Source organism: Mustela erminea, chromosome 6, assembly GCF_009829155.1.
Source record: "Mustela erminea isolate mMusErm1 chromosome 6, mMusErm1.Pri, whole genome shotgun sequence".
Taxonomy (NCBI): Eukaryota; Metazoa; Chordata; class Mammalia; order Carnivora; family Mustelidae; genus Mustela; species Mustela erminea.
Window position 1 is genome coordinate 11253743 of NC_045619.1, and position 22320 is coordinate 11276062.

At 53.4% G+C, this 22320-nt stretch overlaps 1 protein-coding gene across 2 annotated transcripts; it reads left to right on the plus strand.

Moving 5' to 3' along the window:
• Window positions 1-9647: 9647 nt before the first annotated feature.
• Window positions 9648-22119, plus strand: TXN2 (thioredoxin 2). Of its 2 annotated transcripts, XM_032346409.1 has the most exons (5): window positions 9648-9773; window positions 10574-10827; window positions 12605-12728; window positions 21280-21439; window positions 21877-22119. In XM_032346409.1, the coding sequence occupies exons 2-4, from the start codon at window positions 10574-10576 to the stop codon at window positions 21391-21393; spliced, it is 492 nt and encodes a 163-aa protein (XP_032202300.1). In that variant the 5' UTR covers window positions 9648-9773; the 3' UTR covers window positions 21394-21439; window positions 21877-22119. The 2 variants fall into 2 exon arrangements, with proteins under 2 accessions (XP_032202300.1, XP_032202298.1); XM_032346407.1 differs by having other exon boundaries at window positions 21280-22119.
• The last annotated feature ends 201 nt before the right edge of the window (window positions 22120-22320 follow it).

Sequence of the window (22320 nt, forward strand, 5' to 3'; positions counted from 1 at the left end):
GGGAGACTTCTGATCCCATTTGACAATGGGCCGATGTGTCACACAGACACCTGGTGGACAAGGAGCCTCCATACCTCAAGTTGGCCAGCCCAAGGTAGCACAAGGCAAGTAAGCCCCGAGAACAGGTTTGCCAAGTGCCATGAAACCATGATTCTTGCATCCAAGCATTGTGTCGAGAAAGTGCTTCAACTCAACAGAAGCATGACCATTGGCCTTTGCACTGAGTGTACAAAAACTCAGCTCTCCCCTAGGCCAAGCAGGCACCTAGACATCACACTCACCAGGTGCTCTTGGACCAGGAGACCAACTGAGGTGTCTGATAAGCTAAGTAAGCACCTTGACAGCGGGCTCCCCATGTATGCTTGGCCCTGGACACCAACAACTCAGCTCTTTGCTTGGTCAAGCAGGCACCATGACCATGCGCTCACTATGTGCCCATTGACCTGGAGAGCCACAGCTCAGCAGTCTGATAGGCTGAAGAGGCACCTTGACACTGGGCTCAACATGTGTTCTTGGTCCTTGAGACCAACAAATCAGCTCTTTGTGTGGCCAAAGAGGCAATTTGACAGGAGGCTCACCATGTGCCCATGGACCTGGAGACCAACAAGTGAGCTGTCTGGTAAGTTCAGCGGGCACCTTGAGAGTGGGCTCACCATGGGCCCTTGGATACTGAGCCCAAGAAAGGAGCTCTTGGCTAGGCCAAGCAGACAACTGGACTTGAGACTCACCATGTGCCTTTGGACCTGGCAACCAACAATGCACCTCCGTCATAAGCCAAGTAGGCTACTTAACAGCTGGCTCACCACGGGCCCATGGACCTGGAAACCACAACATCAGGTCTCTACTAGGCCAAGCATGCACCTGGACAGCTGGCTCACTATGTGCCCGTGGACATGGAGACCAACAAAGGAGCTCTGGGCCAAGCCAAACAGACCTCTAGACATGTGGCTTACCATGTGCCCTAGATCCCTGAGACCAACAATTCAGCTCTTTGCCTCGTGCCCATCGACCTGGAGACCAACAATCCACCTCCGTGACCAGCCAAGGAGGCAGCTTCACAGCTGGCTCACCATGGGCCCGTGGACTGGGAGTCCAGCAACTCAGCTCTTGGCTTGGCCAAGTGGTCACCTTCACAACAGGCTTCCCGTGTGTCCTTGGACCAGGAGAACAACAACAGTGCTGTCTAATGGGGTAAGCAGGCATTTTGACCATCAGTATGCCTGGTGCCCGTCGACCTGGAGAGCAACAATCCACCTCTGTGACCAGCCAAGGAGGCAGCTTCACAGCTGGCTCACCATGGGCCCGTGGACTGGGAGTCCAGCAACTCAGCTCTTGGCTTGGCCAAGTGGTCACCTTCACAACAGGCTTCCCGTGTGTCCTTGGACCAGGAGAACAACAACAGTGCTGTCTAATGGGGTAAGCAGGCATTTTGACCATCAGTATGCCTGGTGCCCGTCGACCTGGAGACCAACAATCCACCTTTGTGACCAGCCAAGGAGGCAGCTTCACAGCTGGCTCACCATGGGCCCGTGGACTGGGAGTCCAGCAACTCAGCTCTTGGCTTGGCCAAGTGGCCACCTTCACAACAGGCTTCCCGTGTGTCCTTGGACCAGGAGAACAACAACAGTGCTGTCTAATGGGGTAAGCAGGCATTTTGACCATCAGTATGCCTGGTGCCCGTCGACCTGGAGACCAACAATCCACCTCTGTGACCAGCCAAGGAGGCAGCTTCACAGCTGGCTCACCATGGGCCCGTGGACTGGGAGTCCAGCAACTCAGCTCTTGGCTTGGCCAAGTGGTCACCTTCACAACAGGCTTCCCGTGTGTCCTTGGACCAGGAGAACAACAACAGTGCTGTCTAATGGGGTAAGCAGGCATTTTGACCATCAGTATGCCTGGTGCCCGTCGACCTGGAGACCAACAATCCACCTCTGTGACCAGCCAAGGAGGCAGCTTCACAGCTGGCTCACCATGGGCCCGTGGACTGGGAGTCCAGCAACTCAGCTCTTGGCTTGGCCAAGTGGTCACCTTCACAACAGGCTTCCCGTGTGTCCTTGGACCAGGAGAACAACAACAGCACTGTCTCATGGGGTAAGCAGGCATTTTGACCATCAGTATGCCTGGTGCCCGTCGACCTGGAGACCAACAATCCACCTTTGTGACCAGCCAAGGAGGCAGCTTCACAGCTGGCTCACCATGGGCCCGTGGACTGGGAGTCCAGCAACTCAGCTCTTGGCTTGGCCAAGTGGCCACCTTCACAACAGGCTTCCCGTGTGTCCTTGGACCAGGAGAACAACAACAGTGCTGTCTAATGGGGTAAGCAGGCATTTTGACCATCAGTATGCCTGGTGCCCGTCGACCTGGAGACCAACAATCCACCTCTGTGACCAGCCAAGGAGGCAGCTTCACAGCTGGCTCACCATGGGCCCGTGGACTGGGAGTCCAGCAACTCAGCTCTTGGCTTGGCCAAGTGGCCACCTTCACAACAGGCTTCCCGTGTGTCCTTGGACCAGGAGAACAACAACAGTGCTGTCTAATGGGGTAAGCAGGCATTTTGACCATCAGTATGCCTGGTGCCCGTCGACCTGGAGACCAACAATCCACCTCTGTGACCAGCCAAGGAGGCAGCTTCACAGCTGGCTCACCATGGGCCCGTGGACTGGGAGTCCAGCAACTCAGCTCTTGGCTTGGCCAAGTGGTCACCTTCACAACAGGCTTCCCGTGTGTCCTTGGACCAGGAGAACAACAATAGCGCTGTCTCATGGGGTAAGCAGGCATTTTGACCATCAGTATGCCTGGTGCCCGTCGACCTGGAGACCAACAATCCACCTCTGTGACCAGCCAAGGAGGCAGCTTCACAGCTGGCTCACCATGGGCCCGTGGACTGGGAGTCCAGCAACTCAGCTCTTGGCTTGGCCAAGTGGTCACCTTCACAACAGGCTTCCTGTGTGTCCTTGGACCAGGAGAACAACAACAGTGCTGTCTAATGGGGTAAGCAGGCATTTTGACCATCAGTATGCCTGGTGCCCGTCAACCTGGAGACCAACAATCCACCTCTGTGACCAGCCAAGGAGGCAGCTTCACAGCTGGCTCACCATGGGCCCGTGGACTGGGAGTCCAGCAACTCAGCTCTTGGCTTGGCCAAGTGGCCACCTTCACAACAGGCTTCCCGTGTGTCCTTGGACCAGGAGAACAACAACAGCACTGTCTCATGGGGTAAGCAGGCATTTTGACCATCAGTATGCCTGGTGCCCGTCGACCTGGAGACCAACAATCCACCTCTGTGACCAGCCAAGGAGGCAGCTTCACAGCTGGCTCACCAGGGGCCCGTGGACATGGAAACCACAAAATCAAGTCTGTTCTAGGCCAAGCAGGCACCTGGACAGCGAGTTCAGCGTGTTTCCATGGACACAGATCCTTCCTTCTCCCCAGAAGACAGGGCACTCAAACACTGGACTTTCCAGCTGGCGTCAGATTAGGAGACCTCCAATCCTGCTCAGCATTACACCACTTTGTCCAATGCAGCCATGGAGACCTGGAAGCCTCCAAAACATGAGCCGTCCATCCCAGGACAGCATGGGCCTAAGAAGCCACTGGCATACCACCTTGACCCCCCAATCTATGACTGCATGCTTTTCACTTCTGCAGGGAAGGGAGCATTTAAGTCTCTTCTCACTTTCAATGTCCTTCAGCCTAAGGTCCTTGTGGCCTGCTATCTCTTCATTATTCATTTTGTGGGGAGGTCTCCTCCTGATGAGAAAACTATGCCATGCCATAGAAGGTGAAACAGGCCAGTGGTTTCAAAACTTTGTTTTCAAATTCATGGCAGGAAATGAAGGGCAAAGGGAGGAAGTAGTGCAGGAGACCCAGGCACTGAACTATATGGAGTCATTGGCAGAAATCCTCCAGTTGAAGGAGCAGTATTCCATCCTTGAGGGAGAGGTGCAGGCCTTAAAGCAAGAAGCCAAGCAGTACACTGAGAAGCTGGCTCAGCTCCATGAGGTGGAGAAATTCTTTATTCAAATTAAGGTCTTCCTCGACGTTTCTGCCTTACACGCAGTGCCCAAGGGTTAATCTTCGTGCAGCCACCCACTATGGCATTGAAGGGGAGTTCAGAAATAGGAGTTCATCTCCCCAATTGATGGTATGTTATGAATTTCGATATTAGGCAAATAAACCTTTTAAAATAAAAAAATTTAAAAAAATTTTTTTAAATAAAAAAATTTAAGTGAGACCCAAGGGCACCTGGCTGGCTCAGTCGGTACAGCATGCGACTGTTGATCGCAGAGTTGTGAGTTCAAGCCTCTCATTGTGTTTGGAGCCTACTTAAAAAAAACTAAAAGCAACACCCAACTATATCCTGCTATAAGAGATGCCATTATACATAAAGTCCCAGATAGACTGACAATATTTTTAGATTACTTATTTATTTATTTGACAGACGAGATCACAAAAAGGCAGAGAGGCAGGAAGAGAGAGGGCGGGGGAAGCAGGCTCCCTGCTGAGCAGAGAACCCAATGTGGGGCTCCATGCCAGGACCCTGAGATCATGACCTGAGGCAGAGACTTAACCCACTGAGCCACCCAAGCACCCCTAGGCTGACAAAGGATTAAAAAACAGTGGGTTAAGCCTCTGCCTTTTTGTGATGGGTGGCTCAGTAGGTTAGGGAACTGACTCTTGGTTTTGGCTCAGGTCATGATCTCAGGGTAGTGGGATCAGGCCCCACATCAGGTTCCATACTCAGTGTGAAAGAAGAAAAGGAAAAAGCAAAGGCTCAGGAAGTGAAAGTCATTCTTACTCAACGGGACTCATCATAATTCTTGTGACACTTTCACAAACTAAAGACATATATACTTATCGGCAGACCTAGCCCCACCACATCCCTCCAGTCAGTGGGAAGAACCCAGGACACGTAGTCAGAAGATCTGGATGTGAGGCTGCCCTCTCCTCTACCTTTGTGCCTTTGGCAAGTCACATGACCTCTCTAAGACTTGATTTCCATCCATAAACAGTATCTAAGGGCCATACTGCCGGCCCCATTTTACGGATGAGGAAACCAAGGTTTACATGGGTTACGTCACATGGTGTTTAAGTGGCAGAGCCAGGATCTATTTCAGGTCCATGTGACTCCAAAGCTCACATGTTCACGGACCTGGGCCCCAGAGACCTAACTCCAGCACACTCGGGCTCGCTTTCCCAGCCTGGGTCTATGATCCGCACCTCCAGGGAAAAGTCCATAACTAGACCCAATGTTGATTCTGAAGGATACCTTTTCAAAGAGATTTGTACATGTTAACTCTCATTGACAGATCACGTTAAAGGCACAGGAGAGTTGAGCTGTTAAACACACACCTGCAGACTCGGAGCCACCAGACCTGCCAGGAGATCTCACCCCAACAGCGGGCAGGATCTGGAATGATCCCTGGCACCCCGCAGCCTGCACGTGTCCGACGGCGTGGGGGTAGGGGGTGGGCACATGAGGGTCCACAGCATACGCCTGCCTGCATTGACAGTCTCAGCACTCCAGACCAGCCATCCCAGGAAGGCACAGTGGCCAGTCGGGGAGTTAAGGGTTACGGTGCTGCTCCAATGTCCAGACTTCACGTTCAGGAAGGGGTGAGGGGACATTGTGTGACTGCTGGAAGCACAACAGAACATGAATCACCGCAGAACACGAAACCAGCTTCTCGAACTGCAAGGTGTACCTCACAGTTCTAACATTTCTGCAAAAGCGTTTTTTAAAAAACATTAAAAAATCATTAAAAAAAAAACACATAAAAAAATTAAAAAAACTTTTTAAGAAACCAGCAATTACCATCAAGATGTAAACTGAAAGCAGATACTCTAGGAAAAATAGCTCTCGGAAGCACTATGAGCTTAGACGTGGCCCACTACCTCATCCTGCAGTGGTTTTTTGCTAAAGTGCCTCCCTCGGAAATCCTCGGACACCCAATCACGGAGATGCACCTGCCTCCCACATCAGTGCCCTGCTCCGCACTGGACCTGATGGGAGCTGGCGCAACCAGCGCTGGGCCCAGCTGGCCTGGCCCCGAGGAGACTGTGGGAGCCACACTGCCACCATGTGGACACTGCTAGTAATGACCACTGCTGAGAACCACCCCTGCCTGCCGCGGCCCACCCTGCCCTGGGTTTGAGCCCCACAGTCGCAGTCAGATGGCCTAGACTGGCTGACTGGTCCGTCGGGATTGGAGGGGCGTGGGTGGGTAACAGCAGTCTAGAGTCAAATCAGCCCCTTGCTAGGGGCAGTAGAACACCTTTAAGCTTCTACCTCCTACTATTTGAGTAACCCTGGACAAGCTATGTAACCTCTCTGCGCCTCATGTTCCCCATCTGCGAGATGGGAACTCACAGGGCTGTAGGATGAAGCGATTTGACACGTGCAGGGTGCTTAGCACAGTGTTGGCTGTTTGGTGACTCTTCTGTATGAAATCAACGGCTTCCAAACCCTCTGAACACGACCCACAGCAGGAAACATTCTACATCACAACCCAGGACACACACACAGACACATAACACCAACAACTGGTGCACAAAATCATCCTTGTAACATACAACGTACTCTGACATTTTCAATTCCATTTGTTTGTTTTAAAGCGGATCCTAACCCCTCTATTGATTTCACAAACCCACGGATAGCTCACATCCTGCAGTCTAAAAACCACTGCAGTACATTTCAGCAAGAGACAGCAGTATAAGCTACTCCTAGCTCAGGCTTCTAGCCTGGCCTCTCTCCCCTCCTCTCACACCTGTGCCCTGAGCCTCCCTGGTGCCTGAGCTGGACCCACGCCTGGGGCGCTCTGGCTGGGCAGTTGCACCACCATGGAGCTGAGGAGACCCTCTGTGGCCTACTGTGAGGGCTGCCCCAGTCCTTGAGGTAAGCAGTGGAGAGACACACGGACCGTACGAGAGCTGACAGTGTCATGAGGAGTGAGGAAGGAAGAAGCTGAGTATTTTGTAGTCTCTGCATCAGAAGCACGAGCCCCACGGCTCTGGTCTGTGGCCACTGCGCGTTGTGTCCTTCGTGGCCCTTCTCAGTGTCTGGGGCATCTTTGTGACCTCCCCACACTCAAGGAAGTTTTTCCATCAAAATGAACAAGGCTCTTGGTGCCCTCTAGGCTTTCCGCACGTCCCAACATGCCTCCCTGGCCTCCCCATCCTTCTCTTGGCATTGGGTTTTCTGGGTTTGACGCAGTCCATGAAATGTCCTTTAGTGCTCTGACGGGTTACCCTAACCCCTCTCCAGCCCACTTTAGTGAGACTTCGTCATTGGGAGGCCACCAGCCCTCTCATCTGAATTCTGTGAATCGCCACTGGGCCTACCTCTGGATGAAACCTGGACAGTATTGTGGCCCTCTTCCTGTCTTCTTCCCCTCCATCCCAGGCACTGGCTGTTTTCTGTGAAATCGGCAGTGAACAGGTTCGGTCATGAACTGAACCTGAGGAAATGGGTCAGGAGTTGTGTGGGCAAGAGTGAAGGATGAGAGCCGTTGGAAAACAGAGAGTGAATTATATTTGCTTGTTTAGATTTTTAATTTTTTAAAAGATTTTATTTATTTACTTATTTATTTATTGAGAGAGAGAATGATTCGGGGTGGAGAGGGAAAAGGGACAAGCAGATTCCCCACTGAATGGGGAGCCCGACACGGGGCTTGATCCCAGGACCCCAAGATTATGCCCTAAGCCAAAATCAGACACTTAACCGACTGAACCATCCAGGTGCCCCTATATTTTTCATTTTTATTTTTAAGTAATCTCTACACCCAACATGGGGCTCAAACTCACAACCCTGACATCAAGAGTCACATGCTCCTCCGACTGAGCCAGCCAGGTGCCTGGCATTTTTTTTTCTTTTTAACATTTTTTTTAAAGATTTTATTTATTTATTTGACAGAGAGAGGGAGAGAGATCACAAGTAGGCAGAGAAGCAGGCAGAGAGAGAGGAGGAAGCAGGCTCCCTGCTGAGCAGAGAGCTCGATGTGGGACTCGATCCCAGGACCCCGGGATCATGACCTGAGCTGAAGGCAGAGGCTTTAACCCACTGAGGCACCCAGGCGCCCCTTAACATTTTTTTAATAAATAAATACAGTGGAAGCAAAAAAAAAAAAGAAACAGTACCAGCAGAGTGTTGAGTGTGGTGGTTGACTGACAGATGCACAGAGGCTATGGAAGTTCAGAAGACAAGTCTCCCACTCGAGACTCAGGGAAGGGTCTCCAAAGATGATACCTAGTCTGGTATCCGGTAGCATTTTCTCCCATGGAGAGGAGAGGGAAACGCCTTCCAGTCATAGTGAGTAGCAACTGCAAAACTCAGAGAGAGGAGAGACATTTAAGCAAATTCTGGAACTGTAAGGGATTCCCACTGGCTGGAAGGTAGGTCGAAATGGAGGTGTGAGCTGGAGTTCTGCCAATTCACCTGCCTTGTGACCTTGGACAAGTCATATAACCTTTCTGCAAACCAGTCCCTGAGATATCCAAAGATACTGTTTAATAAGCAGTTCTATGGAGCATCCTCTGTAAGCCAGGCACTGTATCAGGTTGCTGGGTAAATGGCTTCCAATAAAAGCTACAAATTCCTGCTATCAGGAAGCCTATGGTTTAGGGTAAGAGACAGACACTGTACAATGTGTTATGCAAGAGTTACGAACAAAGCACTGCAGAGAAGGAAGCAGTTAATGCTGCTCAAAGAAGAAGTGATGATGGGATGCCTGGGTGGCTCAGTTGGTTAGGCGTCTGCCTGCGGTTCGGGTCAGTCCTGGGATCGAGCCCCTCGTTGGGCTCCCTGCTCAGCAAGGAGCTGGCTTCTCCCTCTCCCTCTCCTGGCCACTCTGCCTACTTGTGCTCTCTCTCCATCTCTCTGCCCAATAAATAAATAAATAAAATCTTTAAAAAAAAAAAAAAAAGGTGATTGTAAGAAGTGATTAGTAGATGTTCCACCAAGTGGAGAGAGAAAGAAAAGCACTTCAAACTGAGCAAAGCCAAGGAGCAGGAAAGAGGCAGTGATACATTTCTAGAGCCACGAGGCCCCGAGTGGCGCTAATAATGTAAGTTCAGGGTGCGGGGAAGACGTGATCTGTGACTCCAGCCTGAGACACGTGCTCTTTACGCCCGGTCAGGGTCTTCTGCCCCCGACCAGCACTCCGTCTTCGAGGAGCTCAGCTGCCTCATCTGTAAAAAGGAGGCAAGGAAACCACCCCCCCCCCCCCCCGCACCTCGTTTTTAGAAGTAACTGAGGCAAAGCGGTGGGCGGTGCCAGAGTTTGCAAGATCCGGAACCACGCCTTCCTCCCGCCCCTTTCTCCCCTGGGTACCTCCCCTATGCTCCCACCACCTGCCTCCTCCCCTTCTTCCCGACCCTCTTCTAGGGCCCGCCCGCCTACTCCAGCCCCTCCCCAACGGCCACACCATATTCCGGTCCTTCCCCAAGAGCCCGCCCCCTCTTCCGGTCCCTCCCCCGCCCGAGGGCCCGCCCCTTCCCGCGGTCCTCCCCGCTACCCCGGGGCCCGCCCCTTCTCCCGTTCTCTCCCCCTCTTCCGGTCCCTAACTCAAGCTCCACCCCTTCCTCTATGCCGTCTCCCGCCATCCCCATTGGTGGAAAATCCAAGCCGGCCCTCAAGTTGCGGAGAGAAATGCCCCAGGTGGCCTGTCCCCGGAAGTAATGCTCGAAGGGCCCTCCCCTGAGGAAGTGACGGCGGGAGTGCCCTTGACTAGCGGGGAGGGCCGGGCTGTGCATCCCTCCGCTCGCGCTGCAGGGAGGTAGGAGGCTCGTGGGGGTGGCTCGAGGTGGTGTCGCGGCGGAGACACGCTCCGGGCCTGTTCCTGCGCTGTCCGGCCGGCCGAGCGGGCCGAAGCCCCGGGCGGGGCGGGGGCGGGGGCGGCCTCTCCGTTGAGCGGGATCCCCGGTGGCGTCCGATTCCCCAGTCCCTCTAGACAGGTCCTTTCTACTTTAGAACCCACACACGCACACACTTCTGTTCCTGTTCCTCGAATTGTCGCGATTCCTCTTTCTTGATCCTTTGACAATCCCCTTTTCCCGTAATTCCCCACTAAAATGCCTGTTGAATGAGTAATAAAGAATTTGCAGACGGCCTGGGTTCCAGTGTTGACTCTCATTTAACAGTTAGGTTTCTTTGGGCATGTCACATTACCTGAGCCTCGGAGTCCTCATCTGTGATGCGAGCAATACTGTAGAAAAACCTCCTCCAGGGTGAGCTGGCAGGACCCTATCGTGTATAGGGCACTTGGGGACGGGGATGGACTTGGCCCTTAGCAGATGCCCCGTAAATGTAGGCTCCTCCCTCGCTTCTGTTGTAACTCCTCGCACATCCTGATTTCGTTTTCGTTGTCAGCCCAGTTTTCCTGTCCTGATTTGCGATTCCTTCTGCTTTTTGGTTCTCATTCTTCACTTAACCTCGACTCCAGAAATCTTAGTATCATTTCCTGGCATTCTTCCTCACGCCCTGAATCTTGAGCTGCCGCCCCCCAGGACTGCCCAGATACCTTTCTTTTCCTGATGTGTTGACTTCCTGCGCTCTTCCTGCCTTTTTCCCTCACAGATGGCTCAGCGACTTCTCCTGAGGAGGTTCCTGGCCTCCGTCATCTCCAGGAAGCCCCCTCAGGGTCGTTGGGCACCCGTCACCCTCAGGACCCCGCAGTGCAGTCCTGGTAACCTGACAGTAACACCCAACCAAGCCCGGTCGGTATATACCACCAGAGTGTGCACAACCACCTTTAACATCCAGGATGGACCCGACTTTCAAGACCGAGTTGTCAACAGTGAAACACCGGTGGTTGTGGATTTCCATGCACAGTGAGTCCTGGGGGTCAGCAGAGGTGGGGTGTTTCTTGTGCAGGAATTTGTTGAGTACCTGTTGTGTCTCAGTCTTGCGTTTCATAGTTCTCAGACATAGTCTTATTCCAAAGACTGGTAAGACCCACCCCTCGCACTCAAAGATTGAGTGTAGTCTGATAGGACACAGACTAGTGAACAGTCTTCAGAGCTCACTGTTATTGGAGCTGAGAAACACTCACGTTCTGTATCTCACTCCCCAAATGGCTCAGAGGCCCCTTCAACTTGGATCAAAGCAGGAAAAATAGGACGGTCACATCATCTGGCTTTGGGTGGACACCAATTCCTGGCCTTGCAGATAAGCTGATTTTTAACATCTTGCCACCGAAGCGGGAAAGGGCTGGCAGAAAGTTATCATTGCACCATAGTGCTGCCCAAGCACACGGGGGATGGGCAGGGTTTTCTTTTCAGTGCTGTAGAAGTGGGTTGTAGGAATAGTTAAGCGCCTGTAGCCTTCGGATTGTTATCGTGGCTTTCCTCACTTCCAGACTTCAGGTCCTGACTAGCCAGCTGGCCACAAAAGAACTTGGAAAAACCCCTCAGATTGAGGCCTCCTGGTGTAGGCTGGGTTAGAAGTTGGGAGACCTTCTGGGCAAATCTCTGACAGATTGTTCTGCTTTCTTTCCCGTTCTTTCTCTCTGACTCACCGTGTTGCCTTGCGCAGGCCGTTAGATGTCCTTGTGCCTCTCCTTCTTCACTTATAATAGGAGATAAGATCTTGCAAGCTGGGTTTTTAGGTGTTGTGAGTTCAATTAATTGAAATCTCTGACCAGAAAGGGTTTTTTAAAGGCTGAGAATTAAAATAAGGGTCGTCAGCCAGGGGCTCATGGCCAGCAGAGCTTTCTCCCTTCCTCGTATAGCGAGGAATTCCAAAACGAATGATAATTGGGATGATGCCTCATTTTCTTCTCTGACCAGAAAGTAAGACATGAGTTTGTTTAGTGCCCTGGAGATGACAGCCTGTTGTCGCGGAGCTCACCACCCAGAGGGGCGCCCCTGTGATGAGTGCAGGGCCAGCATTGACCCAGGGCCTGGGGATCACAGAATACTCCAGGGCTCAAAGAAGACATTTGAAGGACAACCTTGGGTTGCAGTCCCAGGATGCCTGTCAGACTCTAGGACTTTGCCTCCAGGAACTGTATGGTCCTTAGTTTCTTAGGAAGGTGTTTTTCTTTGTGGGGTTGAGGGCTCTGGGCAGTAAAAACAGAAGATCCTGGCATAGTGACAAGTATGTTGGAGATGCTCCCTAGTACTGGCTTCTCCTCCCTGTGGTTCTGGGCCGGTGAAGTGTGTGAAGTAAGTCCACATTTTAGAGAGCACCCTGAGCCCCATTGCCTTAGTGGCTGTCTCCTCACTGCTTTGAGATGCATAATCTCTGTTACTTGAAAAGAGGAAACTGAGGCCCCAGGACCGTCAGCTGGCTGGTGAGGAGTCTGTTTGAACCCCCAGATCTTTTAACTTCAAATCTCACATTTTCTGTATGACAGTGTATTTCTCTATTGTGTTGTGATGCGGACTGTGTTTTAGAAGCCCGGGACCTCTGCAGTTTCCCCCTGCTGTGGAGTACTGGCTTTATCGTTTGGCATATCATCATTATAGGTTCATAGTCGCCACACACAGAGCTGAAAGGGGCAGAAGGCCCCTTGGCAAGATGTAGTTCAAGGGAGGGTTCTGGGGAGACAGAAGATCGATTGCTGAGCGCTCCTGTGACTGCACGCTTTCTCTCTCCCCTTGTCAGGTGGTGTGGTCCGTGCAAGATCCTGGGGCCAAGGTTAGAGAAGGTGGTGGCCAAGCAGCACGGAAAAGTGGTGATGGCCAAGGTGGATATTGACGATCACACAGACCTCGCCCTAGAATATGAGGTATGAGGTGGCAGGGGACTGCCCCAAAGCCGCTGGTGTGGGGGGTGCTTGCAGCCCTAGGGTAGCTGGGGCAGGACATGGCTTGGGGGCCACCAGTAGCCAATAAGGGGCGTCTCAGTTTTTTCTAGCGCACTCAGTTCAGAGCACTTTGCGGATGTGGCCTGTTGAGGTCCCTTTACCACCTTTAGGAAGTGGAATGTGTGATTCAAAACACCAGCTTATTCTCTGAATCTTGGGACATGGATGCGTTCCTTCGTTCATATATTCACCCGTGCTCGTATTTAATTAGTAGTTATGTGGGAGCCGCACCACGTGCCGGGCATTCGTGACTCTGACACAAGGAAGACAAATTCCTTGTGTGCAGCACTCTTAGTCTAGCAAAAGAACAACAGGCAGACATTTCATGTCACAGTATGGTGAGGAGTGCTGAGAGCAGTGGTGCGGAAGAGACTGACTGCTGGGGCGGTGGTGGGGAAGGAGGGATGGTTCCCACTAGGGGGACCTCTGAGTGGGCCCGTGGAGAATGCATGAGAAGAAGGGCCAAGTGCACGGCGCACAGTGAGACAGGAGGGAGTCCAGCGTGTTTCGCTGGTGTGTGTGTTCGGTGTCTCTTAAATGCCAGGTGCTGTCTCTCAGTTGTTCATAAGGCAGTGGACAAAGGAGACAAAATCCCTGCCTTCGTGGAGCCTACATTCTAGCTGGTTTGTTTTTTCTTTAAGGTTTTATTTATTTATTTGTCAGAGAAAGAGTGGATACACAAGCAGGGGGCACAGCAGGGAGAGGGAGAAGCAGACTCTCCACTGAGCAAGGAGCCCGATGCTGGGCTCGATTCCAGGACCCCGGGATCATGACCTGAGCTGAAGGCAGATGCTTAGCCAGTTGAGCCACCCAGGCATCCCTCTAGTATTTTTCATGGGTGGTTGGCACACTTTTTCTCTAAAGGACCAGGTTTGAGGCTTTACGGGGCATTGGTCTGTGTTGCAAATACTCAGCCGCCATTGAAAGCAGCCAGAGACCGTGTATAAACAAATGGGCGTCATTGTGTGCCAATAAAACTTTATTCACACAATTAGGCAGCAAGCTGGGTTTGGCCAGTGGGCCATAGTTCACTGATCCCTGCTTTAGATGATAGGTACTGTGGGGAAAAGTAAATCAGGAAGAGGAGGTGGGGCTAAGCATGGCGCTGGGGAGGGGTTCATTTTTTAAAGGGTGGATGGTGGGACACTGGGCTGTTTCTGTGATACATGCGACTTTGATCTCGGGGTTGTGAGTTCAAGCCCTGCATTGGCTGTAGACCTTCCTTTAAAAATAAGTAAGTAAATAAATAAACAAATAAAAAGGTGGGCTCAGGAATACCTCTCTGAGAAGCTGACATCTGAGCAAAGACTTGGAATAAGGAAGTGAACCAGGCAGCTGTTTGGAAGAGCAGTCTAGGCAGAACAGACATCAAACGCAAAAGCCCTGTGGTCAGGGTGAGCCCAGTTTGCTCACAGAATAGCAGTGCCTATGTGCCTGGAGCGGGAGATGCATGGGGTGTGAAGGCATCCTCCTGGCCTCGGAGACCAGGCAGCTAGAGAAAGGGAAGAGGTGCACTGTGGCTGGATGGCCAGTGTGGAGAACTGAGCAGGGAGTGAGAGCGCAGGCCTCTGGGAAGTAGAGGGGAAGGGGTCGGCAAAGCCATGACGAGAATACTGTTCTTATCGAGCCGAGGTCATACTTGGTGGCCTGTGGTCAGATCCGGTTCCCCGACATATTTGACCTGGACTTTGGGTTCTTTTGTTCTTTTTTTCTTTTTTAAGATTTTATTTATTTATTTGACAGACAAGAGATCACAAATTGGCAGAGAGGCAGGCAGAGAGAGAGAGGAGGAAGCAGGCTCCCTGCAGAGCAGAGAGCCCCATGCGGGGCTCAATCACAGGACCCTGGGATCATGACCTGAACTGAAGGCAGAGGCTTTAACCCACTGAGCCACCCAGGTGCCCCTGGGTTCTTTTTTCATTTCACATGAAAATCCAAATTTCTGGTTCTCCTGAAGATCTGGCCAGACTCAGCCCCCATCCTTCCTTCCTTCTGGGCAGCCAGTGACTAGAAGAGGGGGCCTGTTCTCTTCCGAGTTTGTAAGTCCAGGTTCAGCGCTCACGAGACCACCAGATAGCGGTGCGGCCTCCAGCCGGGATGAGGATAGGCTGGCCGCCTGTTGCGCTAGGGTGGGAGTGGCCACCCACGGAAACATCTGCTCCAGACGGGGAAAGGAAGTAGATGCTGGGCAGCAAGGCCACCGATGAGCACTGCAGGTGGGGAGGGAGGCCTTACTGAAGGAAGAGTCTGTGGCACTGGGCTGCTTACACGGGCTTGGTGGGGAGGGATGACTTGCTGTTTTTGCGCTTGTTTTGTTAAGTAAACAATACCCCCAACATGGGGCTCGACCTCACAACCCCAAGATCGAGAGTCATGTGCCCTACTGACTGAGCCAGCCAGGTGCCCCGAGGCTATTTTTCTGAAGCCCTCCCACCAACCTTTCAGTCCAGGGGGCACTTACGGGCCATTTAGATGCCCCTGTCTTTCTCCTACTTGTCCATCCCTCCCTCCTCCGAGGCCAGCATGGGGCACAGTGATCCTCATCACGGGGATGAGCTTGGGATTGGAGCAGCTAGAACATTCCCCAGGGTGACCAGCACGTATAAGGTGTCACAGGCCAGTCCCGACACCGCAGCAGTCAGCCTCAGCCACTGGAACCTCTCAGCAGACACACCCTGAGCGCCAGCCGTGGTTCAGCAGCTGTGGCTAGCTGGTGCGGGCTGGCAGAGTAACCCATCCCCACCCGCATTCCGGGAGCCTCGTGACGCCGGGCTGGCCACCAAGGTCCTGTAGTCAGGCCTGGAAAGTGCATGGAAGAGAAGACCCCGTACAGGATCTCATCGCTTCTCCCTCTGACCACTGTCCAGGTCACTCGGGAGGACCTCAGGGCAGCTGGGCCTGCATTACCTGGTCCCGGCGTCCTTGTTTTGCCCGGCCCGGGGCGGATGTCACTGCAGTGCTGCAGAAGCTCCAGCCGGGGATGTCCTGACCCCCTCCCCTAGCCCTTCCTTCCTTCACACCTGTTCTGGAAGACAGCCCGAGGAAGAAGTTTCAGCCGAGAGATCCATAGTACCTCCTGAGACCGCTTCCTCCTTTTCCAAGTGTTGGGTGAACATGTGGGAGACAGTACTTTAACTTATATTCAGAGAATTTGGCGCCTCTCCCCGAGCTTTCCTGAACTCCCCCTCGCCCCCCAATCCCCTCGGCCCCAGCGCATGCCCAGCACACACCCTCAGGGTGAGTCTCCTTTTTCACACAAATTCTTGCCCCACACCTCTGCTTCGGTCAGCTGCCCTCCCTAGAACTCCACTGTCTCAGAGGAGAAGGAAGGGAAAGCCTGGGGGCCTTGGGGTTTCGATGCCCCCCGCCCCGCAACCACCCTGTTGTGCACTGCCCTGACTCGGCTGAAAAAAAGCTCTCTGCTCGCCCAGCTCCTCGTCCCCACTGGATGGCCGGGCGTTCCCTGATCGTTCAGACCTTGCCAGCTACAGGGCCAAAGAGCGGATCCAGGTGTGGGCCCTGGAGCCTCTGTGCTCTCCTTCAGGGCTGCTTCTGACTTCCCACTTGAAGCTGTTATCCTTTTATTTTCTCCTCATATAGAGAAGACCCTTTAAAAAGCAGTGGAAAAACAGCCAGGTAATAAATAATAAGGAGGAAAAGTCACCTGTCATCTTAGAATCGCAATATAATCATTGTCACAATTTGGGGTGATTTAAGCTTTTATTTGAATTTTTTCCCTTTTAATGTTTCACATAACCTCATAGAACAGTTCATTGAGTAGTAATATTTCATAGCTGGAGAGCATAGTACTTCAATTATTACCATACCCCATTCTTTGAAAGTATTCTAAATCAGTGCCTCACAAACTTTCATATGATCTGGGATATTGTTTAAAAGTAGATTAGGAGAGGAGGCGCCTGGGTGGCTCAGTGGGTTAAGCCTCTGCCTTCAGCTCAGGTCCTGATCCCAGGGTCCGGGATCGAGCCCCGCATCAGGCTCTCTGCTCAGCAGGAAACCTGCTTCCCTTCCTCTCTCTCTGCCTGCCTCTCTGCCTACTTGTGATCTCTGTCTGTCAAATAAGTAAATAAAATCTTCCAAAAAAAAAAAAAAGCAGATGAGGAATCAGTAGGTCTAGGAAGAGCCGAAGACCCCGCTTCCCCACAGGCTCCTCAGTGACCACTAACAGCATGTGGAACCAAACATCAAGAAGTAAAAGTTCCAGGGCGCCTGGGTGGCTCAGTGGGTTAAGGCCTCTGCCTTCGGCTCAGGTCATGATCCCAGGGTCCTAGGATCGAGCCCCGCATCGGGCTCTCTGCTCTGCAGGGAAGCCTGCTTCCTCCTCTCTCTCTGCCTGCCTCTCTGCCTACTTGGGGTCTCTGTCTGTCAAATAAATAAATAAAATCTTTAAAAAAAAAAAAAAAGAAGAAGTAAAAGTTCCAAAGGCCTCTGCTGACCTTCTAGGGGGCATTCGAGGACTCTCACCTGGTGGTGTCCCGTCTCATGGGTTTTGACAAGTGTGCAGTCACGTGGACCCACCGTCACAGTTCTGTACAGAAGAGTTTCACCATCTTAAAAGTCCCTGGTGCTCCACTTTCTCTTCCCTCCTCCCCTTGGGCCCCTGGCAACCACGGATCTTTTTACTGTCTCCATAGTTTTGCCTTTTCCAGAATGTTGCATAGTTGGATTAGTTTTTTTGTTTGTTTTTTGTTTGTTTTGTTTTGTTTTGTTTTTAGTAGGCTCCATGCCCGGTTCCAAGCTCAGAGCCCAGCGTGGGCCTTGAACTCACAACCCTGATCAGATCAAGACCTGAGCGAGATCAAGAGTCAGACACCTAACTGACTGAGCCACCCAGGCGCTCCTGGATTTGATTTTTTTTTTTAAGATTTTATTTATTTATTTGACAGACAGAGATCACAAGTAGGCAGAGAGGCAGGCGGAGGGTGGGGGAAGCAGGCTCCCTGCTGAGCAGAGAGCCCGATGCGGGGCTCAATCCCAGGACCCTAGGATTATGACCTGAGCCAAAAGCAAAGGCTTAACCCACTGAGCCACCCAGATGCCCTGATTTTTTTTTTTTTTTAAATAATATTATTTTTTTGCCTGGGGCACCTGGCTGTTTCAGTCAGTGGTGTATGTAGCTCTTGATCTCAGGGTTGTGGGTTCAAGTTCCACACTGGGTGCAGAAATGACTTAAGAAAAAATAAAATCTTAAAAAAGTAATAATCATAATAATAGCCTTTTACAAGAACCCTCCCGCATCCAGCAGCTTCTCATTTGAAGTATGGAGTCAGCCTTTCGGCACCTCCCCACCTGCGCTTCCTTGCCCTGCCAGGGCTCAGGAGCTCCGAGGCCAGCTTGGGGCACGGTGAGCCATCAGGGACAGCAGAGTCATAGATCCCGTGTCAGACCCCAGCTCCACCACTTGGTCACTTCGCTCTCGGGCCTCAGTCTTCTCATCTCTAAGGTGACCCCACCTTGAGGCACGAATTCATGAGGTCTTGTCCGCAAGTGGTTAGCATCTCCCTGACACTTGAGGACCCCCAGTACACAGCGGCCTCACCGCCGGTCATATTTCCCTTTGCGTTAATTCTGCAGTTAGCAGAGGAGTCCCCGACCTGTGTGACAGCTGGCACGGTCCCTGTGCCTTGGTAGGGCCTCACAGATGGGGGGAGGGGAGGCTGGGAAGTCTCTGCAGGATCCTTGAGTTCCGCAGCAGTGCGGGGCTGAGCTGGAGGTCAGTGGGGATAGACACACACGTGCATGTGCGCACACGGACACACACACACACACACACCCCGTCCCGAGGTCTCAGCATCTCTGGCCCAGCCTGGGAGGCTCCAGGAGGCGGCATCACAGAGCAGGAGGAGCAGTGCGTCTCGGCGCATCCGTTCGTCCTCCCTCCAGCTGCTCCGGCAGAGGGCAGAGGGCAGCAGCGGTCCTGTTCCCCTGCGGCCCCTCTTCCACTTGGATCACATTCCAGAGGAGTGTGCCAAGGACCCGCGCGCGCTTCCATTTAAGGCCGTGTTTACAAGCACCGACCGCTGCTGATCTGTGAGCCACACTCGGGAGCAGCAAAGCCACATCCTCCTCCTTGCGGGGAGGGAAGCCCAATCCCAGCCCAGGTGCTCCAGCCGTGTCCTGGAAAAAACAGCCTCTGGCAAGCATGCGGCTGTGTGCACTCGTCTAATTGAGGCTCCCCCTCCGAAGAACGCCCTTGGTCAGTAAGGACTAGACCTTGGAATGTCTGCTCTGTGTCTGTGCATTTGCACGGATGTGAGTATGGTAGGACTGGTCTGGTGTCCCTAAGAACTGACAGCACTCCCAGCCACCCCGGCCAGCGTAGTCCTACTTAGAGGACACGTAAAAGCCATTAGACCCCTTCTCATGCACCGGCGTATAGTTTTTATGCAGTTACAGAAATGGGACAGGGTGGAATCCAGTTAGGGCTTGAGCCTTGTCCCTCAGTGGAGTGGCCGGACTCCAGGCGCCGTAGCTGCCCTCACAGGCCACTAGAGGGCGCATAAGAACACAGCTCTGGGGGCACCGACTGGCTCTATGCCTTTTTTTTTTTTTAGTATTTTATTTATTTGAGAGATGGGGACAGAGATAGCGAGGGGGAGGGAGAAGCAGGCTCCCCACTGAGCCGGGAACCCAACTCGGAGCTCCGTCCCAAGACCCTGGGATCATGACCTGAGCCGAAGGCAGACAGACGCCCAGCCAACTGAGCCACCCAGGTGCCCACAGAGTGTGTGACTCTTGATCTCAGGTTGTGAGTTCAAGCCCCAGTTTGGGTATAGAGATTACTTAAAAAAAAATAATAATAAGATCTTTTAAAGATAAAACACGCAGCTCCATGCCCGCTTTGAGGCATCCCATGGTACGATCCAAAGCAAGTCTCCCTGGGCCCTGGCCTGTGCCTGGAGACAGGGCAGGCTGCCCGCTGGATCTCTACCCTTCATGCCACCTCACGTATCACAGTCATGAACAATGAGGGCAAGAGCCAGTGGTAGGACCACAAACCGGGGCACACGCATGGTCAGCCCGCTGCCATGTGGGTCTCCCTGCACATTCCCTCTGCCACCTGCATCAGCCCCAGGACAGTCCTTGACGGGGTTTCACGGGACTCATACGAACAGGAACCGCATCATCTCCCCTCCTGTCTATCCACCCAGAGCCTGTTAGGGGAGGAGGGCAAGGCCTGCCATGGGAAGTCGTGGGGGGCGTGGGGGCAGCCCCCCAAGACTGGAGAGCGGGCCAGTGTGGCCTTCGGTTCTCTTGTAACTGACCTGGGCGCCTTTCGAACTCCCAAGTCTGGCTCCCCAGGATGACTCATAGGCAGGACGGCACTCGGAATTCAGGAAGACTTGGTATGTTTGTGTAAATTGCTGTTGTTACTTTGTAGTTAACATGTGTAAGAAAAGAATGTTTATCTTGTTCTGTTTATCCATTTAAAAAAAAAAAAGTCTACAAATGTCAGGCAGGGAGCCCAGGCCGCAGAAAATGCTCGATGCCACAGCAGGCAGTGGGTCTCGTGGACGTGCCATGGAATCTGTACGGGTCCCCCGAGGGAACTTGAGAAAATGCTTCATAGGCCAAGAATGTTGCCCTCCGTCCTCCCCTGATAAATAAACATCAGCTCATATATGGCTGAGCCCTTCCTCCCACACCGTCCAGTATGAGTCAGTGACTTTCTGGACCCTGCTGGCCATTCACAGCAGCGAGGGACGGGGCCTGTTAGACTTTTCGGACACGCTCTCTGTGGCCACCGTTTGTTGACCGTCCCTGCGTACGGGGAGCGGCCAGGTCTGACCCTCGAGGACCCTGCCAGGCGCTGAGACTGCTCGCCTTACCTGGGGCAGCCCCCGGACCTGGAACAGGTGCGCTCAGTGGCTCCGTTGTGCGGATGGGAACAAGGAGACAGAGCAGTGAAGGGGCTTCTGCAGAACGGCCTGGCTTCAGGTCAGCCCTTTCCAGAGCCTGAGCTCCCAACCACCCAGCTTTATCTGTGAATCTTTCATCTCTGTCCTAAGCCTTGAAGGTCCATCCTGTCGCCCCCATTTTACGGAAGAGGGCGCCGAACCCCTGAGGGCCAGGACTCAGACCCTCACATCTCCACGCCTCCCCCGCACGAGGCCGGATTGCCCCTCGGGGAGCTCCCCCCGCCCCCCGCCCTGGCCTGCAGCTGTGTGGGCTATTTTCATCCCGCCTCCATGGCAGCCAAACCACTGGGCCAGTGAGTCAGTCCTGCGGTTGGGGAAGGAAGGGGACCGCCGGGAGCCCACAGTGGAAAAGTCTTCCCAGCGGGTGAACCTTCAGGCCCTGCGGCACCCCTGCACCAAGGGAAGGGGCCCCGCCCACCGCTTGGGCGGTCACTGCCCTCCGTACACCACCAGCCTTCACCACAAAGCCTGGGGAACGGCCGATGAGAAAAGTCCGTCTCCGGGTGACCTGGTCTCCCTTCGTCTCCCCCACGTAGGTGTCAGCTGTGCCCACCGTGCTGGCCATCAAGAACGGGGACGTGGTGGACAAGTTCGTGGGCATCAAGGACGAGGACCAGCTGGAGGCCTTCCTGAAGAAGCTCATTGGCTGACAAGCAGGGAGGAGGCCTGGTCGCCCTCGCCCCCTGAACCCCCATGGTGCCAGGAGGGTCCCCGATAGAACTCAGAGCCCTTCTGTGTTGGCCCTTCCTGCCTCCTCCCTTCTGTCCGGCCCCTGCGGGCCCGCGCTTCGGAGACCGGGCCCCCAACCACGGGAGCCTCGCGTGCTTCCAGCCCGGCTGAGTGCCAGAGGAATGGTGCTGCTGCTGATCTGGGGGCAGCCGCCTCCCCCCCACACTGTCCTCTGTCTGCTCCCACAGGGCTAGTCCGTTCTCCCGGGATGCTGGAGGGAGCCCCAGGCCAGCTGGCAGTGACCGCTCGGCCCGCATCTCCCTGGTTCCTTCTGATCCACGCCCCGGTGCCTGGCCCGTCTTCCTCCTGCCTTTTTCTTTCCTGCTGCTGTTTTATAAAAAGGAAGAAGGAAAAAAGAAACCCAAACAAGTGAGAGTAATCTATAATTCTCTCATTTTTTGTAGGTCTGTAATAAAGAACTTTATGTGATTCCCTTCTACCTCCTGCTCTGAAGAACAGACCCTAGGCTCCACACTAAATTACCCTGGAGCCACCGCCCCCCAAAGAGCCACCTCCCTTCCTCCCGGGCACAAGGGCAGAGAACACGCACATGGGGCAGGAGGAGGGGGTTGTCCTCAGACCCCCTGCCTTGGGAGGCCTCACTGTGAACAAACCGGACCAATAAAGCTAGGGGTTTGCACCGTTGACAACTTCCGTTCTGTCTGGGCTCTGGAAGCACTTGGGACCCCTCCCCAGGCTGGGCTTCTGTCCCTGCTTCCTGTGACTCCGCCACCCTCTTGCCCTTGACCGGTACCGCCTTCACGCGCAAGTGAGGCAAGAGGGTGCTTACTGTCCCCGTTACACAGATGAGGACACTGAGGCTCCTGGGGTCCAGAGCCAGGGTTTGC

Bases quoted from the DNA above. Each gene is read 5' to 3' on its own strand.
- TXN2 (XM_032346407.1), top strand. From the start codon at position 10,574: ATGGCTCAGCGACTTCTCCTGAGGAGGTTCCTGGCCTCCGTCATCTCC. The intron at 10,828-12,604 runs GTGAGTCCTGGG...TCCCCTTGTCAG, and splicing joins GTTGTGGATTTCCATGCACA to GTGGTGTGGTCCGTGCAAGA. The intron at 12,729-21,279 runs GTATGAGGTGGC...TCCCCCACGTAG, and splicing joins ACCTCGCCCTAGAATATGAG to GTGTCAGCTGTGCCCACCGT.